General features: G+C 33.3%; 4 protein-coding genes across 6 annotated transcripts in view; 2 read left to right on the top strand and 2 right to left on the bottom strand.

The window, feature by feature from the left end:
- Positions 1-472: 472 nt before the first annotated feature.
- On the bottom strand, positions 473-8,108 carry LOC18041519 (partner of Y14 and mago). Of its 2 annotated transcripts, none has more exons than XM_006431882.2 (4): positions 7,779-8,108; positions 7,149-7,268; positions 3,551-3,802; positions 473-1,111 (listed from the first exon to the last, which is right to left on the bottom strand). In XM_006431882.2, exons 1-4 carry the CDS (start codon positions 7,968-7,970, stop codon positions 968-970), a joined length of 708 nt encoding a protein of 235 aa, XP_006431945.1. In that variant the 5' UTR covers positions 7,971-8,108; the 3' UTR covers positions 473-967. The 2 variants fall into 2 exon arrangements, with proteins under 2 accessions (XP_006431945.1, XP_006431944.1); XM_006431881.2 differs by having other exon boundaries at positions 3,551-3,799.
- A 1,422-nt stretch (positions 8,109-9,530) lies between these two features.
- LOC18041636 (transmembrane protein 87A) lies at positions 9,531-13,478 on the bottom strand. Of its 2 annotated transcripts, none has more exons than XM_006431880.2 (5): positions 13,156-13,473; positions 11,364-12,300; positions 11,187-11,282; positions 10,574-10,710; positions 9,531-10,186 (listed from the first exon to the last, which is right to left on the bottom strand). In XM_006431880.2, exons 1-5 carry the CDS (start codon positions 13,356-13,358, stop codon positions 10,012-10,014), a joined length of 1,548 nt encoding a protein of 515 aa, XP_006431943.1. In that variant the 5' UTR covers positions 13,359-13,473; the 3' UTR covers positions 9,531-10,011. The 2 variants fall into 2 exon arrangements, with proteins under 2 accessions (XP_006431943.1, XP_024040248.1); XM_024184480.1 differs by having other exon boundaries at positions 10,042-10,186; positions 10,574-10,691; positions 13,156-13,478.
- Positions 13,479-17,238: 3,760 nt separating this feature from the next.
- LOC18041635 (protein INVOLVED IN DE NOVO 2) lies at positions 17,239-22,579 on the top strand. Its single transcript, XM_006431877.2, has 8 exons — positions 17,239-17,321; positions 18,585-19,514; positions 19,798-19,979; positions 20,082-20,171; positions 20,277-20,564; positions 21,057-21,266; positions 21,726-21,968; positions 22,229-22,579. The coding sequence occupies exons 2-7, from the start codon at positions 18,614-18,616 to the stop codon at positions 21,954-21,956; spliced, it is 1,902 nt and encodes a 633-aa protein (XP_006431940.1). The 5' UTR covers positions 17,239-17,321; positions 18,585-18,613; the 3' UTR covers positions 21,957-21,968; positions 22,229-22,579.
- A 1,269-nt stretch (positions 22,580-23,848) lies between these two features.
- LOC18040927 (probable U3 small nucleolar RNA-associated protein 7) overlaps positions 23,849-26,776 on the top strand; it is a 5,688-nt gene continuing 2,760 nt past the window's right edge. The window contains 7 exon segments of the mRNA XM_024184334.1: positions 23,849-24,227; positions 24,533-24,603; positions 24,696-24,761; positions 24,844-24,933; positions 25,257-25,389; positions 26,636-26,695; positions 26,698-26,753. Of these exon segments, the coding sequence (XP_024040102.1) occupies positions 24,547-24,603; positions 24,696-24,761; positions 24,844-24,933; positions 25,257-25,389; positions 26,636-26,695; positions 26,698-26,753 (462 nt within the window). The 5' untranslated portion in view covers positions 23,849-24,227; positions 24,533-24,546.

Below are 26,776 nucleotides of genomic sequence, written 5' to 3'. Positions count from 1 at the left end.
GAAAAACTCAAAGTCATTAATTTTTTTAATTGATAAATTTAAGACTTATTTGTTTTTATTGGACTGTTCAATTCACAAAAACAGTTTGAAGCTCTTGAAAAACCTAAAAAAAAAAAAAAATTATGACATTTGTAAAATGTAACTTGATTAATATTTCATAGATAGAATACAATGGACTAAAACAAGCTTACGAGTATTTCTAGTTTCAATGAGAACAAGAAGACTGGAAGCCTGGAACGTTTTTTTGTAGCAAAACTGACTTATTAACAACTGTCAATTAGGTCAGATTTTAATAGCAAATTTAATATTAAAACCTATTCACATGCGTAAAATAAAAAAGGTTAATTGCTGTTAAATTAATTTTTTTTAATTTTATTAAAAAGGAAGTCCGTTTTCGAATGTTTGACTGCAACCTCAATCCTTCAGATAAGAGAAATGGTAACACATTCTAATAACAACCTTCATGCGCCAATTTTAAAGGGACTTTTAGTTTAATATAACAATAGAATACAATGGCAATACAATACAATCCGACCTATAAGTACTACACTATGATTCAACATGCCAAACGTGTTGCCAAATCTATACATTTCCCGGACAAATAACCAAACACAAATACATTACTGCAAACCAACACCACAAAAATGTTTGCATCACAATTGGTTAGAATGCTTTAGTGATTTCAAACTCTGACGCAGTTCATTCAAAAGACTGTAATTTGGAAACTAGTAAGCTAAATGTTTTACGATGTAGGAAGAGTGACATTCAATTAAACCCATATAGCATAATTTGGGCAAAATCTCGATAGATGAACTTCGATTCAGTATTCGGATCTTGACCAAGCAAACTATAAAAGAGAACTAACTACACGGGGTTTTTCATACTCACACAAACCAAAAACATGATGTTTCCAGTTCAGCCATTTTTTCTTCCAAAAGCTTTAGTTCCTTGCGCCAAACTTCCAGAATCATGATGCTTCCAGATCAGCCTTTTTTTCTTCCAAAAGCTTTAGCTCATTGTGCCAACCTTCCAGTTTTGACAGTTTCTCCAATTGCTCTGGTTTCAATTCTTGTTGCCCAGCTTTTTGCTGTTGAGCTTCCGCGAGTCGAATCTGCAGCCATGGGGAAAAAGAAATACGTGAACAAGTAAATTTGAAATGTATTGAAGTTACACTTAAGATGTTTTTAGTAGACCTTGCTTTTGCAAGCTGCCAAACAGTGATCTCTAGTCATTTTTCGAATAAAACAACTAACAGTGACATACTTGTTAACCACTTTGGATCAAAGTTAAGGTAAAAGAACACCACCACCAAACACAATTTAGGCTAAGCTACAGGGCTGAATGCATTCTTTGAAAGAAAAATAAGCTGACACTTGAACTCCCTTCATCACTTTTTTCATCAAAATGAGTGCAGCATTTTCCAATCTAACAAAATTGCTGGAGTCCTAATTATGTTACATAGGTTCAGAAAATCCTTCCAATAACATGGATCCAAAAGCAAATAGCTAACATGCAATGTACTTCTTCTGATATATGTGATTTATCAACATATAAGTCCATGCTTGATTCTATGCTCCAGATTGTCAATAAGAATTAGATCAGAAAAGACACCCAAAATGACGTATTTGAAAGAGAAGTTTAAATGCATAATGCAAATAGCTTACAAGCAGCTCTTCTGCTCACTAAAAGTTATTCTTGCACCTTTTTTTTTTTTTGGGTTTTTTGAATCATGAGAAATGATCAAACTTTTAATGATAAAGGAAATGAGTTATCAAATATTGGGCTAGCAGTTTACCAACAGAAACTATTATGAAATAAGAAAAAACGTTAATCATGAATTACCAAAGTCATCCAACAGCAGCATCCAAATTTCCGTAAATTATAAAGAGGGCAATATCCTTGAATTGAACTGAAACCCAAAATCAAGGAAGAGGGGAGCTTTAACCTAAAAACCTGAAATCCTCATCCCAAGAATCTTAAAAGTATTTTTCTAATCTTTTCCAAACAAAAAAACCCAAAACACTCTCCACAAGTGTTACAAACAAAGGAAAAAAGGAAAGGACCAGAGGAAATGGTAGCAGCTGTTTCACTCTAGAACAACATTACCATCTTTCCAAATGTTGGCAGAGAATTTTCATGTTGTTTAGCATTTCTTCCCGGCATTATACCACCAGTTCTCTTCTGAGAAAGAACTTCAATTCAATTCTGCCTAGTTCTACAAACTTAATTCATTTGGGGCCTAAATTACTTGATTACAAGAGTCCTTTAGGTGTATAAGGAAATAAGTCTATGTCAGCCTCATATAGCTAGATTGCAGAAAATGAGCCTTGGACTCATCAGACATTTGCTCTTCCCCCTCATGCATACTCAATAAACCCCTTTCTTTAATCATTTACTCTAGTCTGAGAGACGGAAAATAAAGATGTAAGTAGAGCAAAAAAGAGAAACAAGAAGCAGAGAGAGAAGCTGTTACGACTAGGAAGACTGGTAAACATATAAATGCAAAAAGAAAAGAAAAATAAGCATTCCATAATAGTTTGGACGAATTTGATTGTGTTGAATTGCGGGGCAAGCTTTTCCTAGTAAATGTTTATGTCAACTACTCATTTAGAGTTTACAACTAATAGAAGTGCAGAAGATTCTAACATGCTGACAAATTATGTGTAAAGCTTTCCCAGTAAATATTTGTGTCAACTACATCTACATAATTAAATTCGGATACATTGATGCATGCATGGGTTAATGGAAACAAAAGTTAACATTTAATACATAAAGCAAAAGTTTTTGGGTGTGCAAACTACAAAGCAAACATCATCAATGACATTTAGACTCCGTTTGGGATTGAGGTGTTGTAACTTCTGCTGTGGAAAAAAAGCTATAAGCATGAAATGAAAGTTAATATTATGTAGTAAATATAATTTCTAAATAATAATTTTGACAAAATTAATAAAGATATAATAGATTTCCATCATACAAGTGTAAAATCAAATAAACTTATCTTCAAACTACAACAGCTACTGTTTACCAAACACTTTAGTGCTGTAACTTTTAAGTTATAGCTGTCCAACATCAATTGCAAACACACCTTTAATGATGTACTAGGAAGTTAAAAGTTGTATTATCTTAAAGTTTAGAGACACTCAACGCTCTCCCACAATCACTTTCATTAAAAATATTTATTAAAAGCCCATTGAATAATTTAAGATAAAATATGACTCCAGTATTTCCATGAAAAAGAATCCAACAACTATGATGAGTCAAAATGTTACATGCTTATTTAAAAGGTAGAATTTAGTACATAGTGGCTAAATCCTACTAGTTTGAATGTACAATATTAATTTTTTTTTTTTAATTCCTTTCACGACCATCACATTTCAAACTTGCAAATGTTAGATGCTCAGTAGCATCCTCTTGCAATGTGTATTCGACCATTAAAACTTGGAGATGTCAAATATTTGCTTCCGTTTTTTAACACAAGCAAAAAGTATAATGTTATAAATTCCTTAGAGAAATTGTTAGACCCAAGATTAAAACCATGAATGAAACTTACCTTCTTTTTAATAGCCCGGATTCTTTTATCAATATCTTGTCCTGGAGCTCCTGCATCTCCAGGATCCTTGGCATCTGACAGAGGGTTCTCGACAACTGGATTTGCAGAAACAGACAGTTCATTCATCTGAGATGTCAATGAGTCGGTGGATGCTGACCCATGACTTAGATTTTCAGCAGATACAACTTCTTCCGTCTTAATCTCCCCATCTACCAGTTTTTCCACAATTTTACCCTTTTCAAGAGCAGCCTGCTGCAGGTAACTTGATAAATTAACATGCATTACATATAAAAGAGGAAGAAGCTGATTGTATGAAACTGGAAACTTAAGGAACATTAGCCTTTTCCTACCATTACCATGACAGCAAAAACCAGAAATTTGTACCAAAGTAACAGCAATAATAAATAATTTCAAGTTCATTACAGAAAAGTAGCACGTTCCTTAAACTAACCAGTTTACATTACCAAAATATTTGTATATCGTTTCAGTTTCCAAGATCATAGATGCTAAATAATCCTTGAATGAACAAGTTCTAAAAAAAAAATGAAAGTTTGCATATTGAGACTGGAGGGACTTCATCCCATTCATTTTTTAGACGCTCTAATAACTTAAATGACACACTATTCAACAGGCATGTGATGGTGAAATAGGAAGTTGGGGATGATTGGTGCATAAAGATATATTATTCTGGCACAACTCCTCCATGAGAATTTTCTCCTCAATCACTCTTAAAACATTCTGCGTTCTGAGGTTCATGAGCAGAGCAACAGAAATCATTGTCATGTTCACATTCAAATTATTTCATAAACTACTAATGGAGAATGAGCCAATGGATTATATGGCTTATTGGAATTACTTATTCAGAGTATTAATTATTTCAGGGATTATGGATACCAGGGCTTTTGGAATCTTATTTTCTCAGAAAATTTGATATATTACTTATTGCTGTTGGTTTGAGTTTTCTGTTAGTTATTCAGAGTAGGTTACTCTAGCTATTTAGAAGCATACTCTAGTTTCTTATTAGATTAAGACTAAGCCACTATAGAGAGGCCCCATGCTTATCTTTGAGGAGCTCTGTGATTAGAAATAATATGAAGATTGAATTGCTTTTCCTACAATCTCCTTCTAAATTATCTCTTCTTTATCTCCAAGTTAAATTCTTTATCTCCTCTTCCCTCTCTTTCCTTCCTCTCTCCTCCTTTTCTTGCCATGTGTCAATTGGTGCAAAAGCCATATTAATCATCCTACACCATTTACGTTGCAGAAATGTCTTAACAATTTCGTAGTTTGTAGAAAGAAAGATTTTATATCTGGTGCTCCCCCTTGGAATTTATCTCCTCTTCCCTCTCTTTCCTTCCTCTCTCCTCCTTTTCTTGCCATGTGTCAATTGGTGCAAAAGCCATATTAATCATCCTTCACCATTTACGTTGCAGAAATGTCTTAACAATTTCGTAGTTTGTAGAAAGAAAGATTTTATATCTGGTGCTCCCCCTTGGAATTTATAACCACAGAGTATATGGCTAATTTTGTCAAAACAATTTAGTTGGCAAACAGATAAAAGAACCAATTAACCATGATAAATAAGGTTATCATCCAGATCCATAAAACTCCTGAATTGACAATATTTCTGGCTTGACAAGAGATCAATGTAGGGATAAGGCTCCTCTCCTAGCCTCTCTCTCCCCCCTCCCCCCCCTTCTTTTCTTTTCTTTTTTCCCTGTAGCCTCTCCTAGCTTAATGAGCGGCCAAGATTGAGTTTTGGATTTTAATGTTGACAATCAAGCCAGTGCTTTTCACTTTATTTACATTTTTTTTTTTGATAAGAAACTCAAAAATGTATTAATGAAGAAGATTTAAAAACAGATTGTGGACCAGCTGTCCACTCGGAAACAAATACTAGCACTATTTGTGCTCTATAAAAGTATACCCAATCACCCCTACAAGGCTAGAATCAGCTATAACTCCCTATCTCAAAACCCTAACCCAGTTTAGATATATGAAGAAAAAGGTATTGAAGCCCAAAGTGAAGCAAGAAGACAAACTCTATCCCGTAGATCATCAGCATTATCAGCACTTTTCCTCTCAAAAGTACAAACATTTCCTTCCTCCCATATTACCCAAAACAGTGCTGCCACTGCACATTTCCAAACAGTTTTAGCCTTTGTTCCTCTACCAAAAGCAAAGGAATACTCCATAAGAAAGAGAATCACAAGAACCCGGAATGACCTTCAAAAAATTATCTTCTTTGCACAACTTATACCACAACTTTGAAGCCACCAAACAGCGAAGAAAAAGATGGTTAGAAGTTTCTGCACTTCTCTTAGGCATCAGACACCAAGAAGGAGAAAGACAAAAATTAGCAAACTTTCTTTGCATCACTTCTCCAGAATTTGATTTCCTTATGCCAAGGCCCACATAAAAACTTGAATTTTGTGGAAAGGTTATGAAAATGGAAATGGATCTCATGTTATGAAGAAGGTTGCAATGCCTAAAACTAGAGATGGTTTAGGAATCAGCAATGTGGAAAGAAAAATAGAGCTCTCTTAGAAAAATGGCTTTGGAGGTTTCCCTTGGAGAGGACCTCTCTTTGGCACTCGGTTATTCGCAGCAACTATGGAATTCATCCAAATGGATGGGATGCAAACATGGTTAGGAATGGGTCCAATAGAAGCCCCTAGAAGGCCATATCTAAAGAGTACCCCGCTTTTCTTAGTTTTGTTGCCATAGAAGTAGGTAATGGGAAGGCTATTCGTTTCTGGGACGATAAATGGAGGAGTGATGCTTTGTTGTGTGGGAAATTCCCCCACTTGTACAGGTTATTCCTTTCTAAGAATATCTCGATTTTCTCTAGCATGGCTTTCTCTCCACCTAGTATGAATTAGAATTGGAACTTCAATTTTAAAAGAAATTTTGATGATAGAGAGGTTGAAGAACTTGCAACGCTAATGTCGAGTATTGAAATTATCAATATTGATGAATTGGAGGAAGACAAGAGGAAACGGAAGCTAGAAGCGTCAGGACAATATACTTGCAAGTCATTGAGAAGCTGTGGATTGATGATTCTGCTGGAGAGTTTTTACTCATCAAAATGATTTGGAAGGTTTGCATTCACCTTATTTACAATTAAGCCAATTTTTTTCACTAGATTTGGAAAACTAGGAGAGAGACAAAGAGAGAGAAAATCTAGGAGATGATCCTAATCCTCAAAGGAGACCATGTTATTTCAACATATTCTTAACAACTGATCATAGTAAAAACTAGAATTGAAGGTGTCAGAAAATTTTATATCCATTTTGAAAATGTTCCTAATCTTTTGATGTGTAACATTTCATGAAGGATTACACATGCATGACATTGCATGAAATGCCAACCATTTATAATGTTTATGAAGCACACTTGAGAAGTGGCATTCAAACAAAATAAGTGGCATTCAGACAAAAACTAACTTGCCTAAGAAATTGTTATTCGTTGGTAAGCACCATAAGAAATCACGCTATAGTAAAAAAGACATATACGGCACAACTTCTTCCTAGCAAACCAAGCTCAAAACTCAATAAGGCTAAAAGATTAGAACCATTGAAGAGAACACCAAATATACCTGTTGCCGTTTCTCCTTCTTTCTTTCATTTCTCTTTACAGACTTCGTCTTTGGTTTTGCATCAAGTTCTGGATCATAACCTGGCGGCGCCTCCTGCAATGCCGTCAGTTCTTTTCTCAACTGCATCAAAACCAACAACAACAAGACCCAAGTTTACTTTAAAATCCCATATCTACTCATAAATCATCCATCAACTGTGATGACTCTCACTATTCCTTCCATGAGCTGATAAATTGCCACTAAATTAACAACAATGCAAAGCATTTCAGCTTCAGAGTCTCAATTGATATAACAGTTTATACGTAACTGCCATGTCATGTTTAAATTTTTTAACTTTAATAACTAACCCCATGTGGTTATTAACTAATAAGTTGCCACAACAAATTGGGTCTCAAGTTGTGACTGGAATGCTAGCATTACTCTCAAATTAGTTTCAAATTCCATAATCTTCATTTTCCACCACAATCCAAAATAACAAAGGCTGAACTCAATAAAGACTAACACAGCTAATAGACTATATATATATATATATATATATAAAGAAAAAGTACAAGTGATTTGAAACGATGTTATTTAGTTAAATTACTACATTTTCTGAAAACAGAAGAAATGAAATTAAAACGTACATACCAGTGCACCTTTAGATTGATAGATGGCGACTTCATCTTGAGGGACGTAACCGGCCCGAATCCGAATTGGTTTTCGGAGGGTACCGTCGGGTCTACGCGTGGGGGCCAAAATTCGCTCTCCTTCTTTTAGGGTTTTGCTTAGTTCTGCCATTCTCTTCAGCTCCTCGTCTCCTCCTCCGTTACTGCTGCCCATCGATTTATTTATTTTTATATTAATTAATTAATTATTTTTTTTTTTAATCAACTGGCCCCTTTCTTGTGACTGATTGGTTATCACTTCCACATCACTCGCATTGCTTGCTTCTTCATAGGGATGGCAATGGGGAGGGGAGGGGAGGGGACCGATCTCCCCGTACCCATCCCCGATATTTTACGTATATCCCCATCCCCTTCCCGTCCCCGTCAGAATTACTTGACAGAATCCCCATCCCCTCCCCGAATAATAACAGGGGATCCCCGAGGGTCCCCGATCCCCGAATAACTAATACATTTTTTTTTCGATTTTGAGTTAATCATATTAAAATAAAAAATTCAAATAAAAGTAAAGTTCGAAATATATCTTACATTAATATCTATTACAAAAGTCACATACATTAAATTAGTAAGTAACGCAACATACAAGAGATACAAACTTATTTTACAAACTATCATGAACAAATTAATAGTCTAATACAAAATTGTTACAAATAAAATCAAATTTAGATTCAAAATTAACTTTTTCAATGGTGGCGTGGGCACTTTATAAATGTGGACTATTCCCTTTACAACACAATAGTTAAATCGGAGCAAATCAAAAGTAAATATTAGATTAGATTAGATTAGATATTAAAATTGTGATTCGCTGTGGGCAATTATAACATCTAAAATTAAATAAAAAATAGATTTAAGTTTAAAATATTTAAAGAATATCAAAATTAAAAAAAATTTGGCTAATAGAATCTACTCAGTCTTTTTAATGTCCTAAATAAAAATTTAGAACTTTAATTAGCTAATTAGGCCTAAAAGTTTAATAATATAAATATTTTGATATTTTTTATTTTTACCAATATTTATAATTTTATAATTTATTTACTAGTAATTTTAAAAAATTAAAATTAAATTAAAAATTAAAATGGGGAAATGGGTAGGGGATGGGGATTCCACCTCATCCCCGTCCCCTCCCCGAATAAGAAATTGGGTAAAAAAAATTTCTCCGTCCCCTCCCCGAATAAGAAATTGGGTATGAAATTATCCCCATACCCTCCCCGAATGGGGAAAATCCCCGAGGGTACCCGTCCCCGTGGGGATTTTTGCCATCCTACTTCTTCAGCTCGTAACATCAAACGATGACCGTTCTGTTTGCTCTTCTAAAATTTGGGAGATTTGCAATTTAGCCCTTAAACATTTTATCTTTATCACTTATACCCATAAAACGTTTCTATTTAATCTTTATTCCCAGTATCTTAGAGCTCTTTTCATTTAAGTTCCTGACCTCGTAACCTTTCTTTCAGATGTGCAGAATGTTTTTCTGTACCATTTTTCTCATACTTTGAGCTTCCAGCTCTTTTGTAATTTATGGTAGAGAAAATCATAACTTGAATGGGCATTTGCACTTATCGACTTATTTGCATAAAATAAGACATTTACAAATAGAATTTGAGGTTCATATGTATAAAATCTTACAACAATAAGATCTTTAAGAGTATAAGAAAAAGAATTTGATGTTAATATTTTAAGCGCCAAATGAAATATTCTAAAAAATAATCAATAGTGAATAGTCTCAGCGAACCCTTGAAACCTTTTCACCCTTCTCATTAAAATTATCGAACAATGAACATGCAAGTAATCAAGCAAATGAGCAACCTACAACATGGAAAGTAAGTAGTAGTACAAAGAATATATCACAAATCACAATGATAATCACAACGATACACCTCATCTCTACCCCCCTCATCGGAGATTTCTGTCTGTGATTTTCAATATTTCATCTACTCTAAGCTAATCACCCATTTGCCAAGCTTTACTTTACAGAACGAATTATATTGTGAACAAATGCAGCAATCTGAGGGGAAAAAAAAAATCACATTTTTGCAAAATTTTGCAGCTCCTCCACACGGCAAGTGGATACGGGACAGATTGTTGCTCCAAAGACGTTAACAGGTTGAAGTAGGCTGATGTTTCCATGATCTCTCTCACACTGGACAAGATGTTTCGGCACCATCAATAACGTTGCTAACGTGTATGTTTTCAAGTAATTATTCCCTCTTGTCCTCTTCTACATCATCTTCGTCAGAAATATTGGCAGTGACTCCGGCATCCTTTTCTTTCTTTTCCTGCTTGACTAAACTAAGATCACCCTCTGGCTTGCCCCTTGTTAAAGACTGAGTTTCTTCATCATATTCTTCTCCCACTTCCTCCGAGTAGGCGTACCTGATAAAGTTAAAAAGGTTGACTTAACATTGCAATGTGGAGGCAAATAATTTTTTCCTTTGGTTCTTCATTAATGATTTTTAAATAAAGCTAAAATATGTATATATCAATTAAAGTTTCACCATTGGTAGTTGGTACTTGTTAATTCAATTGGTAAGACTTCTTGGTACGGTACAAGCTGTCTTGGGATCAAATTTTGCTCACGCTAGGGGCCAGGATGGAGTTTGGTGTGTATTAAAGGAAAATGAAGAAAATTGAAAATGAGAGTACATATTTGACAGAAGGCTGATTGAGCTTTCTTTAGAAGATCTTCCCAGGAAGTTTGGCATTTTAATTCCTACACAGATACTCCACCAATTATTTGAAATTCGTGAAACTACAACATACCTTTGGGAGTTCTGAGATGGGGCCCACAGATAGCAAATAACACATAGCAAGGCAAAGGCAAGAACGTCCCAGAAAGCAGTAATGATCCAAGCACTCTGCCATCGCTCATTGAAAGGATCTGTTGCTTTGAAATACACCTGTAAGAGGAAGCATAATATTTCCACAAAAATAAACACTATGATAACCAGTTAACGTCTACATCAAGTAAAGAAATTTATATTAATTGGACAGGAAAAGAAAATATTCAGTCAAAAGGTGAAGGAAAAAGAGCTTTCCTTGATCTTCCAAATCCACCACAGTTAAAATAATCCATACAACTCAGACTAAGAGATGAGTTTGCATAAATGATGTCCCATCTACCACTTACCAGGAATATCAACAAACAAACTACAAACAGAATGTGTTGAACTTGAGAATCTAAATTTATAAGATAATGAGCTTCTTAACCATCAAATTTGTTGTTCATTAATAACAGCAGTTCCAGATAATACAGTGGTAACTGTTTTTTCTTTTTCCCTCATTATAAAAAACTCATTCCCTAAGATAGGATGATAAATCACAGGATATCAGCTAAATTTGCACAAAGGTGATAAATACTTGACTTTAATCATACCTCATAAGCTATCCAAATAACTGAAGCAATGACTGTCACAGCTAATGCATTTGAGAACTTCCTATATATATCCAACTTGATAGAACTCCTTTTTGCCTGGATAAAAATAACTTTAGCATCCTAAAGTGATACCATATGAAGAGAAAATGAAAAGCACATCCATAAATAAAGTAATACCTGCAGCTGCTCCAGTGTCTTTGAAAGAGAAGTAAAAATCCACAATATCAAAAAGGCATCCAAGAATGCAACAGGAAGAACAAGAAAAAGTCTTGCTCTTCCGGATATGTCGCTGATGGTTCCAACAAACTCAGTAATATCCAGCAACTCAGATGCCAAAAAGTATGTCGCACCCAGAAGAAGCACCTTTGAGGTAAGGCCGCCAAGAGTGGGCCGCACAACCCCATAGCCCATTGAAACACAGAGAATAAGAAGGCGAGTAAGTGATTTTCTTACTGCTCCAACTGTCACAACCCAAGTTGTAATTACAACTGGTCTAATTCCTGTGTTATTAAAATTTGCATACTCAGAAAACCAAAGAATCATCTCAAACAATCCGAGAGTTATCACAGCTGTGATGCAATGCTGAAGTTGCAGTATATCCTTCCAATACCTCACATATTGAATGAACCAAATTACACTAAGAACCACATATGCAAGAGACATATACACATAGAAGTTCATTAGTGGAGCCATTCTCCCCGGTAAGTAACCATTAGGATTCTTCCATATTGTCTTCCCACTCATTACCAGACCCTTGAGTTTAGGGTCACATGCTATGAAGAATAAATTATACATTCCAGTTTTTGTAATTGGCACATCCACATTATCCATCTTTGTAGACAAGTAGTTCCCACTGAATTGTACATTTAAAACGATTGGCCAATTAATATCTGTAGCAGAAGGCATCCTAATAACCTCACCCTGCTTGCAGCCTTCCAGCTTAGCAAGATCAGGGGTACAACATATAGACCTCTGTCCACCATAGGCGGAACCCCCAATATTATTACGATCAGCTGCCTCAAAAATAACAACTTGTACCAACCCAGTACTGTGCTCCATTTCTGAATGCTCATCAGCAGCTGCCTTAGTCCTCCAGAAAGTGACATTCTCAAATCTAGTCAAATAATATATATAAAAGATCATATTATAAGAAAAGGAAATGATAACGAATCAAAATGTATTAAAAGTATAAAGTAATATAGTGATGTCCGCATTTATCTTTTAAAAATATGATAATAATTTATATGGAAGCAGATAATCAAATCCATTTGCAGGTTTCACAAATCAGAAAGTAGAAAATTATCTGAAAAATAAGGTCCTTCAAAATTTATGCAAAACCAACAAATAGTATATAAATTACAACTAAAGATCTAGATGTTTATCAACTTGCCCCTGTTTACTTACCCTAAACTAAAGTTTTAGATTAGATTAGTTCAATCTTATATCATGCCATTTTATAAATTCTTCATCTCGTAAAACCATCCCAGCTAACAGAAAGCGACAATGCACCTAATAAGACACTTGAAGCAAACTCTACAGCCAAAAGTTCAATAATAGCATGAAATGTGTCACTGGAACTTCATTCATAGTTCATCCAGACAAAAAATTTAGATCCGTAGAACAATCCCACAGCAAAATCAACAATGTTCAAATAACGTAAGTAATAATAATAATAATAATAGAAACAAGCAGCAGCCTTGACTTAGCAGTTCAAATTGAAGAAACAAAAAAAGAAAAAAGAACTAAGAATCGCCTTTCAATGCAGCAATTTGGATAGTTAAGCAGGAGACTGCTAAGCTCAAGTTTGTTTCAATATGAAAAAGGATCAGTGAGTAAGCTATCAGATCTAAAAAATTAAGCCAAGATTTGATAATACAAATTTGAAAAAGCAAAAAAAAAATTAAAAGAAAAAAGCAAGAAAACGACGCCGTAGATCCAGCGAATAATACATTTTAAAAATTTTACATACCGAATGAAAGAGCGGGAGCCGTCGAGGGAGGCGGCGAGGCCTTCGCTGCCTCCGGGGAGAAGGGCGGAGTTGCCGACGTCTCGGAAGGGATTGTTGTCGTAAGTGTGAATCGAAGCATTGGATGATTGGAACAACAGGAAGAGGAAGGAAATGAGAGCGACAATGAGAATGCTTGTTGTTTTGTGAAGAAATGAGAAATCCATATTTAGGCGGCGTGTGAAGAAAATGAGAGAAGAGTGGCGGATTTTGGGGGGGGGGGCAGTAGAGAGCAGGCAGGAGCAGTAGTAGTGCGATTGAAGCAAAAGCTTTGTACCTGTCGGTGGAGTTGAGTTGAGCGTGTGTGAGGAGGAAAGGTTGGAATTTCACGCGCCTTTTGGAGCGTGACAGGTCGCCAGTTGGATGGTAAGGGTAGGGCCGGTAACGGCGCAACGCCCCCCGACGAATAAATGAACTAGTACTACCGTTTTATGACATCAACACGTTAATAAAACTGGACAGCAGAGTAAGGGTATATTAGTCTTTTCGGAGGAGAGTTGGGGAGCTGTTTGATTTGATTTGATTTGATAACTGATAGTTTGATACAGGCACGCACTCATGCCGTTTTGGAATCAACGTGTTAAAACTGGGCAGCAGAGCAGGGGTATATTAGTCTTTTCAGTGGGGATATGGGGAGCTCGTTTGATTTGATTTGATACACAAATTGACCTCTTCTACGTGTGTTAATTTGAGTTGGTGAAAAAAGTTGAGAAAAATTTGGATTACGAAGTACTACGACTGTATTTATACTGCGTTTACTTTTTTAATTGGAGTGAAAATTTTGAGAAGTGAGAATTTTTGAATTAGAAGTGTGGAATGAGAGTGGAAGTAGGGTGTTTATTTAGACTAAATAAAAATATGAATTGTCAATCAGAATCCTAATTATTTATTTACTTTGTCTTAGATTGAGAATAAATTATTTTAAATTATAATTTTATCCTTATGTACAGAATTATAATTTTAATTAAAAAATTAATAAAAAATATTTTAAAAAATAAAATAAATATTTTATTATATTTATAAATTAATAATAATTACTAATATTCTTAATTATGTAAATCATAATTTTTTATTAATTTTAATTTAAATTATGTGAATAAAAATTATTAATAATAGCAACACAAATGAAATATTATTATTGATAATATAGTACAAAATTAATATTTTTTTAGAATAAAATATTTATTATTATTAAATAAATAATTAATTAATATTTATTAAAATTAATGTTTAATATTATTAATTTAAATATAATATTAATTTATTTTTATTTTATTAAATTTAATAAAATAAATATGATATAATTATTATTTTTAATAAATATAATATTATTTATTTTATTAAATATTATTTATTTATTTATTTTTATAAGGATAAAATGGGAAGAGGGGAGAGTGGATTCCCACTCCCACCTCCCCTCCCCACTCTAAAATTGGGTGGGACCCACGGATTCTCACTCCCACTCTCTCCTTTTTTAAGCTAAGTAAACACTGAAGTAGGAGGAATCCACACTCCACACTCCCACTTCAGAAAGTAAACACTGCCTTATGGGCAGTGGCGGAGGAGACACATTTAATTTTCTTAAAAGAATTTGATTTTTTCTCAAGTGTTTTTAAATTATTTTAGATTTAACACACTCACTTAAAGTGATTTTAGTGATGATAATTTAATTTCAAACCTACAATTTTTATAGATTGTTCACAATCCATACGGATAAATTCAAATTTTTATTTGCAATAAATAATTTTTTTGGTTGAATTTTAAAAAATATTTTCTAAAAAAATTAAGACTCGCGTAGGCAGCTATCTCCACCAGTCTGTATGTGGCTCTGTCACTGCTTATAGGCTTCCGCAGTTATAATACAAATAATGCCTAGTTGGATAATTAATAAAAAATGAACGTTTCATATTGTATTATCCATTTAACATGATTTTATTTTATTTTTCAAAAAATCACCTTTACATGTCTTTATATAGTTCTAAGAAATTTGTAGTACTACCTATTTGCACTCTAATTAATTTTGTTTTCAATTTAAATAAAAGGTTGTTAAAATATGAAAAGTATAACACAATTCTAATTAACAAGAAAGTACCTAAATATAATATAAGTAATCAATTAGTAAATCATATCATAAACGAGTTATCATGTCAGAAATCAAGTGATGCCACCCAATCTATTTAATAATTTGTATCAATTTCAGCTTATTTATATAAACTCTTATTCATATTATGCTCGTATCAATTTAAAGATTGTTTAAAAAATTATCACCTCGGGTTAGGGTTGCATTTCTTACTCTTTGATAGATCATATTTGTATCTTAATAATTTTAATTAATAAAAAGCAGTACGCCAATTAATTTTATGATGTAATTAAAATTAAAAATATTAATTATTTTTGGGGATAAAAGCTTATTTAGTCCCTATATTATGAGGTTAGTGTCCATTTAGTCCCTGTATTTTTAAAAACACCTCAAAACGTTCCTGATACTAAATATTGACACTTATGCCATTATTTTTTTTAATTTTTAACTTGCTTTTACACTATTACATTTTTACAATAATGTTTCTTTTTTGGATATTAATAAAAAATTAAATTATCAAATTAAACTAAAAAATAAAATAAAAACAAAAAAGGTATATATTAATTTTTATGGAAGCTCACGTATGTCTAAAAAATTAATATCGTAAAAAATTACATTATCAATTTTTTTAGAAAAATTAATATTTTAACTCAAGAGTGTGTTCCACAAAAATTAATATATATATTTTTATTTTATTTTATTTTTTGGTGTTAAACTGGTATTTTTTTTCTTTTTAATAATATCTAAAAAAATTATTATAATAGGGTTATTTTTTTCTTTTTAATAATGTCTAAAAAATTATTATAATAGGGCAATATTATAAAAATAAGTTAAAAGGAACAAAAGATAATGGCAAAAGTGTCAATAATTTAATGGTAGAGATGGTTTGAGGTATTTTTAAAAATATAGGGACTAAACGGGTACTAACTTCAAAATATAGGGACTAAACGAGCTTTTACCCTGAAATTAACTATTAAAAAATAAAATAAAAAATTTTAAATGGGCTAATGGACCTATTTACCCGCGAGAAGTCCGCCAGACCCAACACAGTTAGGGATGGCAATGGGCACTGCCCGCAGCGGGTTTGCCATTACCAAATCCAAACCCGCACAAAATTTAAATTATCAAACCCACCCGCAACCCGCAGCGGGTTTTAATTTTTTTACAAAAACCTACCCGCAGCGGGTTTTAACAATTACCAAACCCGCAATGGTATTCGGCGGATTTTTTGCGGGTTTCTGTATTTAAAATCACAAATGTTTAATATATAAATTTATAATAATAACCTCAAATTCCATATAACATACTCAATTTTATAATTAAATAATGTAAATGAAAAATTAAAATTTCCACATCAATTCAACACAAAATTTCAAATTTAAGTATAAATTACACAAATCCATTTAAAAAACACAAACTAGTATCTAAAAATAATAATTACATTTCATATTATCATTTAAAACAAGCTCCAAGAGAATATATTTATTTCATTCACCACCATAAGCACCCATCCAACACAATGCCTATAATAATAATTAAAATTAATATTTTCAAATACTAATTCGAAGGAAAATGCCTTTAGTTTTCTTTAGATTATGACTTTAGAATAAGATATAGGCCATATACACACATACACAACTTTGAACCTTTGGCTATTTGGTAATTTAATTAATGACATTATTTTCTTTATACATTTTTAGATTAAAATTAAATTAAAAATATTTGAAAAAAATATTACGGATTTGGTGGATATCCATGCGGGTATCTACCGGATATAAGATTAATACCAAACCCACCCGCATCCATGTGTAGATTTTAATTTATAATACTAAATCCGCCCGGATAAAATTACCCGCAACGGACGAGTTTTGACGGATGAGTTTGGACGGGTTTACGGATTTACAGGTACAATTGCCATCCCTAAACACAGTGAATCGAAGTTACTGTATGTAAAACGATTCAGCTTCACTGAATTCGCAGTATCAAAACCTTACCTTAACTCACAAATCAGAGTAGCGACCTTTTTACTTTTTGATCACGAAAAGTTTGTGTAGGTTTTCCTATCTTTTGCTCCCATTAATTTCAGTATCATTTTGTTTTGAATGCATGCTTTTTTTTTCTTTTATTCGCTGAAATAATAAATAATCGTTGGAGATTTTTTTCTGTATTTTTTTTTTGTTGGGTTACGGTGTGGCTTTTCAGTTTAATCACATTTTTTTATAAAATTTTAGTAATTATTATTTTTGAATTATAGTAATTGTTATTTAAAAATAAAGTTATACATGCTTCCATTTTTGTTCTTTTTTTAAGACAAAAAAAATCATGCTAGCTTCTGTTTTTGAATTTTTATTCATGATATTTGGAGACAAGTTTAATTTATTTGTTTATTAATTTATAATTATTTTTTACCCTTTTTTTCTTGACTAAATTTGTGTTCAGGTTTCTTTTCACTGTAATCATATTTCTACTAAAATTTCAGTTATTATTATTATTTTTTTAAAAAAATTATTCATGCATATGCTTCTATTTTTGGTTATTTTTCTAAAATATCATGCTAGCTTCTGTTTTTGAATGTTTAATCATAATATCTGGACTGTGGAGATAAGTTTAGTTTATTTTGTCTAGTATTTGTTTTTGTTATTGTTGTTGTTGTTATTATTATTATTATTTTTGATGATTTGGTTCAATGTTAATGCAGACATTAAGAAATTTAAGTTAATACATGTGTATATACCTGTTGATTTTTTCCCCCAATTTATCTTGCTATTTTTAGACCACTTGATTCAAAAGAGAGGGTTTGGTTTCTTTGATTTTTTTTTTTTTGTTGGTTGTTTTTGGGGGGGGGGGGGGGGGGGGAGGAATCATTTCATTAATGCTATTTATTATAGCTACTCTTACAATACTATTATTCAAGATGCATAAATTTAAACCCAAATTTTTTATATATTTTTTGGTTTGTTTTTATTCATCCTTGTGTCTTTTGCTGGTAAGTAAGGAGACCAGTGAATGATATTCCTATTTATTGTTTTTAGTCAGATATTTGCTTCCATGCTTAATGCAACTGAGGTTTTTGTGTTTTTCGCCCTGTGATTTTTCACTTGATGGATATTTCTGATTGCGTTATATGAACTTCTTCCCCAAGACAGAAAGTTTTCTTGGAATGTTTAAAGTTTAATATTTGATGGCATAGACGTAAAATCTAAGAAATGTAAGGTGTCCCGATAAATTGTTGCTGTTGTTTCTTCACCTGAAATAATGGGCACCGTTTTCCTTTTGTATCTATGACTCACTTCTTAACTTTATTCTAATTCAGGTATTGTTTGAGATTCAAGGTGAAGTTTGATGGATCACAGCTCAGAAGAGGATGCAGATATAAGTGACTCTGAAATGGTCGATTATGAAGATAAATCTTATGAAAAACTTAAGAGTGGAAACTACAATGTGAAAATCTCAGATGAAACTTTTACTTGCCCTTACTGTCCGAAGAAAAGAAAGCATGATTACCGTTATAAGGATCTCCTTCAACATGCTTCTGGGATTGGCAATAGTAGCAAAAGAAGTGCAAAAGAAAAGGCAAATCATCTAGCTCTGGCAAAATTCTTGGAGACAGATCTAAGTGATGTAGGCAGTCAGTCAAAACCTGTGAATGGAGTTGATCCTCTGAATGTTTGCAGCGATGGGAAGTTTGTGTGGCCTTGGATTGGTATTGTGGTCAATATTCCTACAAGAAGGGGGCAGGATGGGCGGTCTGTCGGAGAAAGTGGATCCAAGCTGAAGGATGAATTGATTAGGAGAGGGCTCCACCCCACGAGAGTTCAATCACTGTGGAATTTTCGGGGTCATTCAGGGTGTGCCCTTGTACAATTCAACAAAAACTGGCCCGGTTTAGATAATGCCATGGCCTTTGAGAAAAGTTATGAGGCAGATCATCATGGGAAAAAGGATTGGAATGAAGGTAATCAAGAAAAGTCTGGTCTTTATGGGTGGGTTGCCCGTTCTGATGACTACAGTTTGAACAATATCATTGGTGAACACCTACGCAAGAACAGAGACCTTAAAACCATTTCTGGATTGGTGGAGGAAGAGGCACGAAAGAAGAATCTACTTGTATCCAATCTGACAAACACGATTGAGGTCAAGAACAAGCATTTGGAAGAGATGAAGGAAAGATGCATCGAGACTTCAAACTTCATTGAGAACTTAATGGAAGAGAAAGATAGGCTTGTTCAGGGGTATAATGAAGGTAGATCTTCTCATAGAATTTAATATTTATCAAGAACGGATCACAGAAATCCAGTTATATACATTTTAGGATTCTATTGGCATCGCTATATATTCTGCAATTTCTAGGAACAAAATCAATGACTTTATATTCTTTGATTGCAAGCAAGAATATCTGAGATTCCTTTCTTCTGAACTTTTAACAATTAATGGTTGTTTCTGATATCATGAAATTGTGGTCATATTCTCTTCTGCTTTAATTAATTAATTAATTAATTAATTTTTATTGTTTTGTTGATTCAAAGAGATAAAGAAAATACAACTTAGTGCACAGGACCACTTTCAGAGGATTTTTACTGAACATGAAAACTTTAAGTTGCAACTGGAGGCTCAGAAGAAAGAGCTTGAGTTCCTTGGGGTAGATCTGCAAAAGCGAGAGGCAAAGAATGAAAATGATAGAAAGGCTCTTGCTGAGGAGATTGAAAAGGTACTGATCTTGGTACTAGAACATTTCGCTTTCTGTCTTGTATGTCTTATAGGAAAATGTTAAAAGGCGTGGCTGCAAAATGAATTTTTATTGCTCTTTTAGAATGCAATGAGAAACAGTTCGCTTCAATTGGCTACACTGGAACAACAGAAGGCTGATGACAATGTTAGAAAACTGGCCGAAGATCAGAAGGTTTGTCTTTCTTAATTCTCTGGTCATCACAACGATGCATCCATACCACTTCCTCTGAAACCAGACCAACAGATGACTGTCGTTGCTACTTTTATTTTCATACAGATAGAGAAGGAGGAGCTTCATAACAAAATAATTCAACTGGAAAAACAACTGGATGCAAAACAAGCTCTGGAACTGGAAATTGAGAGACTGAGAGGCACATCAAAAGTGATGAAGCACGTGAGTGACGGTGGTGATGCAGAGGTTCAGCAAAAGATGGAAACAGTGCTTAAAGATTTGAGAGAAAAGGAAGGAGAGCTTGAAGATCTAGAAGCATTGAACCAGACTCTAATCATTAAAGAACGTAAAAGTAATGATGACCTGCAGGATGCTCGTAAAGAATTGATTAATGTGAGTATTTCTTCTTCCACTAGTCTAGTTACCTACTTCAGCAGTCAACTGGATGATTTCCATTATGGTTTTACAAGATCATGAATTGTGAGAATATGTACTTTAGTCTTGGCGTCTTGTCTGTTATTCCGGATTTATTTTGCTTTCCTGAACTGACCTTCCATAGTAGTATTGACGGTAGATATGAACTAAAGAAAGGATTTTGAATATATTGGCACACGGTATCCACTTTTTGTGCTATCAGATAATTATCTGTTATTGATGGCAGAAATCCGTAGGTGGCTCAGAAACTCACGAGTGAATGAGAAAATTGGAAAACTCTGATTATGTGAGAAGGATGTGCAGACTGTTTATGTAATCTCTTTCAATGGGAAATGATGAAGTTCAATTTTTTCTTGTTTTTATATGATTTGTGAACTCTAGTTAAAGGCTAACTTTAGTTCTGCTCTGTGGTTCTAACCCTAGCTACCAATTTATCTACCAATTTCATAGGCCATGAAAGAAACATCAGGTCATGCTCATATTGGTCTTAAGAGGATGGGAGAACTTGATGGTAAACCATTCTTTGAAGCAATGAAAAAATGGTATAATGAGGAAGAAGCAGAAGAAAAAGGTTCAGAACTGTGCTCATTGTGGGATGAGTATCTTAGGGATTCAGACTGGCATCCTTTCAAAGTTGTTACAGCTGAAGGGAAACATAAGGTGTGCATTTCATTGATCTCGTGATTTTGGCTTTCACTCTCATTCCATGTGACCTTTAAATATTCTTTTAATTTGATTTTCCCCTGTTCTGCACTCTTCTCTGTATATTTTTTGTGATGATGATTCATGATTATTAAAATATACCACTTGTTTAAGAAAAAAGAGTTCAGCAGTTGCACGCATTTATGGCTGTGCATCTCATTTTGTTGGCTCGAGAAATGCTCTATCTGCTTCAGTTTGTTTATTTATGCATGTCTTTGTTAGATGGTCTATATCTTTCAAACAAAATTTTCAAGAAATGTTCCAGAGTTTCCTGCAAATTTTACTGGTAATACATTTTATTGGTCCAAATTCTGGATATAGTTTAGTTTCTTTGTATGTGTTTTCTTTTTGACTGCTCCCAAGCTCCTCGTTACTTTGCTTTCCTCAAAATGTGCATAACATATGCTAGCCATTCAGGAAATACTAAAGGAAGAAGATGAAAAATTGAAAGGTCTGAAGAAACAAATGGGTGAAGAAGTGTACAAGGCAGTGACTACAGCTTTACTGGAGATCAATGAATACAATCCAAGTGGAAGGTATATAACCTCGGAGTTGTGGAACTTTCGAGAAGGAAGAAGGGCTAGGCTACAAGAGGGAGTTGAAATTTTACTGAAACAATGGAAATTATTAAAAAAACGCAAGAGATGATTTGATTTGAAGGTTAGCATGCTCTCTCTCACTCTCTGTCCCCTTTGCTTTTGCTCAATTTTGGATCCATCAAGCTCCATCTAAAATGATCCTTTATACATAAAAGTCGACGCAGGTTCCACTTCCCTCCCTACATGAATTTGTCACCATTCTACTTATTTTCTTCTTTTTGAACTGATTGAATTCTGCTCAGATGATAAAAAAAATGATGATACTGCTTTTCATGATGTGTCTCTGATTAATTTCCAACTTAACTTGTCATTGTTACCCAGGTGGGGCTACTAGAAGTAACAGTTTTATTGGTAGAAAGCCTAACTGGGACTTGGGAGAAGCACAGTTTGTAGAAACTAGAAATATATAGAGACCTTTCACCTTTCACATTTTCACTTGAACTATCAAGTACAAGTAGAATACATATATAAAGCAATGTGTAGCTTTGTGAGAGATTTTGATGGGATTATTCGGTTCCTCATTTTTGCCCAAATATGATCGTTGCTGCTTTCCATCATTTCCATTGAATGATGGAAACTGATGTGGAAATGCAGAAAGTCCATAGTTTTGTTAAGCATACTATATGTGAGATTGTTAAAAATACATTGTTGCTTGCACATTGCCATGCCGTTACTGATCATGCTTAAAATTTTCCCAGACTGTATTTGGTACTTTTTGATATTTGTATTGGTCTCCAAACTTCTGGTTGATTGCTGCCCAAGCAGCTAATATCCGATATATTATGTATCCTCTATTTAGAGTTAATTCATCCATTATTTTCAAAAAGTGCTATCTAAACAGGATCCAAAAAGTAATAAAACTTAGTGCTTGTTTGGTACGACTTATTTAATGAGTATAAGTGCTTATTTAATTCCATAAGCTGTTATCATATAAGTGCTTATAAGTGCTTATTTAATTCCATAAGCTCTTATCATAGTTTTTGTTATTGTTTGGTTGTTCTTCTAATAAAGCTTTTAAAACTTAAATAAGCTATTTTGCCTTTGCTAGGAAAAACTTAAATTTTGAGCTTTTGCGAGTAGAGATTGAAAAGTTATTTTTAAATGTTAAAATATCTAAAATATCATTTATTTATTTAACAATCTTTTTTTATTCTTTTCATTACATAATTTTAAAAAATTTATCTATTAAAGTAATTTTATAAATTTTTAATAAAAGTTTTTATTGACAATCAAATAGCTAAAGTTTTTTAGGTAAAAATTCTATTTATAAAAATTCTACTAATAAAAATTTTAATTAAATAAGTTCTATTTGAAAAACTGTACCAAACGGATCCTTACATTTACAGACAGGTAGAATTGTCAGCAGAAATATTCAAAAAAATTTATTATTCTTCAAACCTACAAGGTCATGATCCATTGCAAGTGCTGTAATGAGCTGTTGATCAAGCGGCATGCCCTTCTAACCTACAAAAATGAAATATTAGCATTATTTTATTTAAAACATAAACTATGTAATTATTCTTATAATAAAATACACCATAATATTAAATTTAGAAAAATGATATTTAGTCCGAAATTTTGTCCAACAGAATTTGCCGAATTTTTTTTTATTTGGGCGATGATTGCCTGATCGTAGTTCGATTTTAACGAAAATTTTTATTTCAGTAATTTTAATTGACAAAATTTCAAATCAACCATTAGTACTGTTAAACTAAACCTAAAAGTTGAAATCAATTTCTGCATAAGTATTTTGTGAAACCTATCAATAAAAACATGACATTTTAGATGGGATATAGATCGCTTAAAAAAATAAAAAAAAGAAAATAAATATTTAGTTTGTTAATTTATTTAAAGTAGGTTCCTAAATTCCATAATTTATATTGAAATCGTCCCATTTTATTCTTATTTACAATTACTATATAAATATTACAATAAATTCTATTTAGATCCACAACAAATTGCAATTCACAAAACATACCCTCTCTCTCCTTCAAAACTTGAAGTCTATAACCCTTTCAAGTTTCAGCTCGGTTAAAAAACGGAGAAAAAAAAAATAAAACTAAAACCCTAGAGCTCGGCACTCATCTCCTTCTTCTTCTCTCTGAAATTTGGAACTCCTCGTCGCCGCCGCCGTTTGAAGCTCGCCGCGGCTGGAAGCTAGGCCCCATCACCGTGTTACTGTTGCTGCACTAAGTTCTTCGCCGCACGTTGCTCACCTAGTCTCCGCTGCACGGCTGCACTGCATCTCCGTTAACTCTCTAAACGGTGCTTGTTGATTGCTGATTGGTGTCGGTTTTGCTGGCCTGGGCATCTGTTGAAGGTAATTTTTTTTTTTTTCAAATTCATAGTTTTTTTCTGTTGTGTATTTAATTGGCCATTTGATTGTCAGAAAATTCTGTTAATCAATTACATGTGCATTTCTCTATATTTTTGAAAATTTTAATTTTAGGATTTAAAACTTGTCTCTGTTTGTTAATGTGCCATTAGCGGTATATTTTATTGTTGGCCCATTTTTAATGTGCTAATTGATAATATTCTGATTGTTTATCTGCATGCTTTTTAAGGAAATGAAATGTTAGTATTGTTGTATTACATTAAATTGGAATTTTTCCTAAAATTCTACAGATTGCACGTCCGGGATGGGTGCGAAAGAAGAGAACGGAGATGGTGGAGGTATTCGGCCTCCTATTGAACAGGTTTCAGCAATTGGTTTAACTACTTTCTGTATATATTTTCCAAATTTCTATTTCGAAGTTGGAAAGTGACGTGATATATGTTTAATCTTCAGGAGATCTCCAAGGAATTAGATACAAACATGAAGAAATATCTCAGAGGAGAGGGTGCTAATTTGGAGGTATGGTATTGTTGATTGAGATTTCTTGTCAGAGTTGATTGTTTATGATATTTATTCAGTTCTAGGCTTTTCATTTCTGCAGATTTTAAAAGACAAAAAATTGAAGGGGCAACTTGCTCTCAGAGAAGAATTATATGGAAAGTCTGCGAAAGCTGCTGCCAAAGTTGAGAAGGTAATTTAGTTTCCTATTTAACTTGTCATCTGTCATTAAATTTTCTCGAATTCTATTTTGAGAAGATAAGGTGAAAAATTTTACAGGACTGTATGTTTATGATATACATTTTTGTTAAAGAATTATATTGAGCTTGCTTCTTAGATAAAGATAACATATTGAAGGGGGTGGTTGGTAGAAACTTCTTCTTTCTAAGGTGGTGTAATTTTGTGGTACTCCATTGTACCAGATTTTACATGTTTCTAAACTCATACTTCTTTTTTAGTTGGGCGGTCAAAGGTAATTGGTGATTTAATTAATTAATTTTTGCTCCTTTCTTCCAGTGGCTTATGCCAAGTGAGGGAGGCTATTTGGAGGCAGAAGGTGTAGAAAAGACATGGCGGATCAAACAAGATGCAATTGCTCGGGAAGTAGATATCCTAAGCTCCAGAAATCAATATGATATCGTGTTACCGGGTTGATGCCTGCTCCCTGACTATTTTGCTACCAATTTCCATTGGTTAAGATTTTTTTTGACTCATTGTCTATTTAAGGACAATTTTAATTTCAAATTTTCTTGTTCCCGTAGTGAAATTGTGGCATGTCTTATGTAGTTGCATACCTATTATCTTTGTTTAAATTAGTTAAAAATGCAAAAAATTAAGAGAAGTGTAGAAACTATGAAAGAAAAATACTGAAATCATTGCAACTCTTTTAAGGTATGCTGAAAATATGTTGTTATCTATGGAAAGATCTTGTCTGAAAAGGGAAGGTGGATAAGGAATTGAAAAGTAATAAACAGTTTTATTTTGTAAAATGAGTAGAATGGGATCAGAGTTCTTAACCATACACTTGCTCTAGAATTTCTGTCTGAGGAGTGAAATCTGTAATTTGGCTTTTGTTATTCAACTTTGAAGAGACTGGTAAAAGAAGGAATTTTTCTGAAAATAAAAAGGGAAATTGTGCTTCAATGTTCAATTAAATTTGCTAGAGTTATCTTTAGAGTTAAAAGTTGGCTCCCATTGCATTCTTTTCTTAATAAAATATAGGCCCTGTTTGTTATTTAGATGTTGTAGCTTTCAAGCTACACCTATTGTGAAAAAAACTGTAATTATGAAATAAAAGTTAGCAGTACGTAGAAAATATGACTTTTAAATAATAATTTTGAAAAAAAAATAAAGGTATTATAGGTTTTCCATCATGCAAGTGGTGGATCAAATCAACTTAGCTTCCAAGCCACAGTAGTTAATGTTTACCGAACACTGTAGTGTTATAACTTAAAAGCTACGGTTGCCCAACCTCAATATCAAACATGGCTGTAGTCTGGTAAAGCAGAATCTTGGACTTTTTGTTAGGTTGTAATACGAACAACAACACTTGGGTACAAACTTTTAATTTTCTGTTTTGTGCCATGTCTTCATCTTATAAGTTATAAATATAAGTATTCTTGGATTCTTCTTTGATTTTCTGCTCTCTCCAATTTGAGATAGTTATGCTATGTATTTTCATTGCTTATGACCTTATAAAATTGTTGCTGCGGTTCCTCTGTATGACTTAAAAGTACATTTGGTCTTTTGGTGATGTTGCTTGATCAATGGTTCACTCACTGATGTTCATACTGCTCTGTTGGGCAACCATCTTGAAGAAAACTTACTTATTGGTCTATTGCTTGACTAGTGTCCTATTGCTAATGATAACTTTTGTTTTCGTCCCACCTGTGCAGAACTTGGTCCATATACTCTGGATTTTACGTCAAGTGGTCGATATATGGCAGCTGCTGGACGCAGGGGCACCTAGCTGTTGTGGACATGAAAAATATGAACTTAATTAAAGAAATTCAAGTATGCTGTTCTTTTGATGAGAC

This window comes from Citrus clementina, unplaced genomic scaffold (assembly GCF_000493195.1).
Source record: "Citrus clementina cultivar Clemenules unplaced genomic scaffold, Citrus_clementina_v1.0 scaffold_5, whole genome shotgun sequence".
Lineage (NCBI taxonomy): Eukaryota > Viridiplantae > Streptophyta > Magnoliopsida > Sapindales > Rutaceae > Citrus > Citrus x clementina.
The sequence above is the reverse complement of the archived record's forward strand: the minus strand, read 5'-3'. Positions and strand labels throughout refer to the sequence as shown.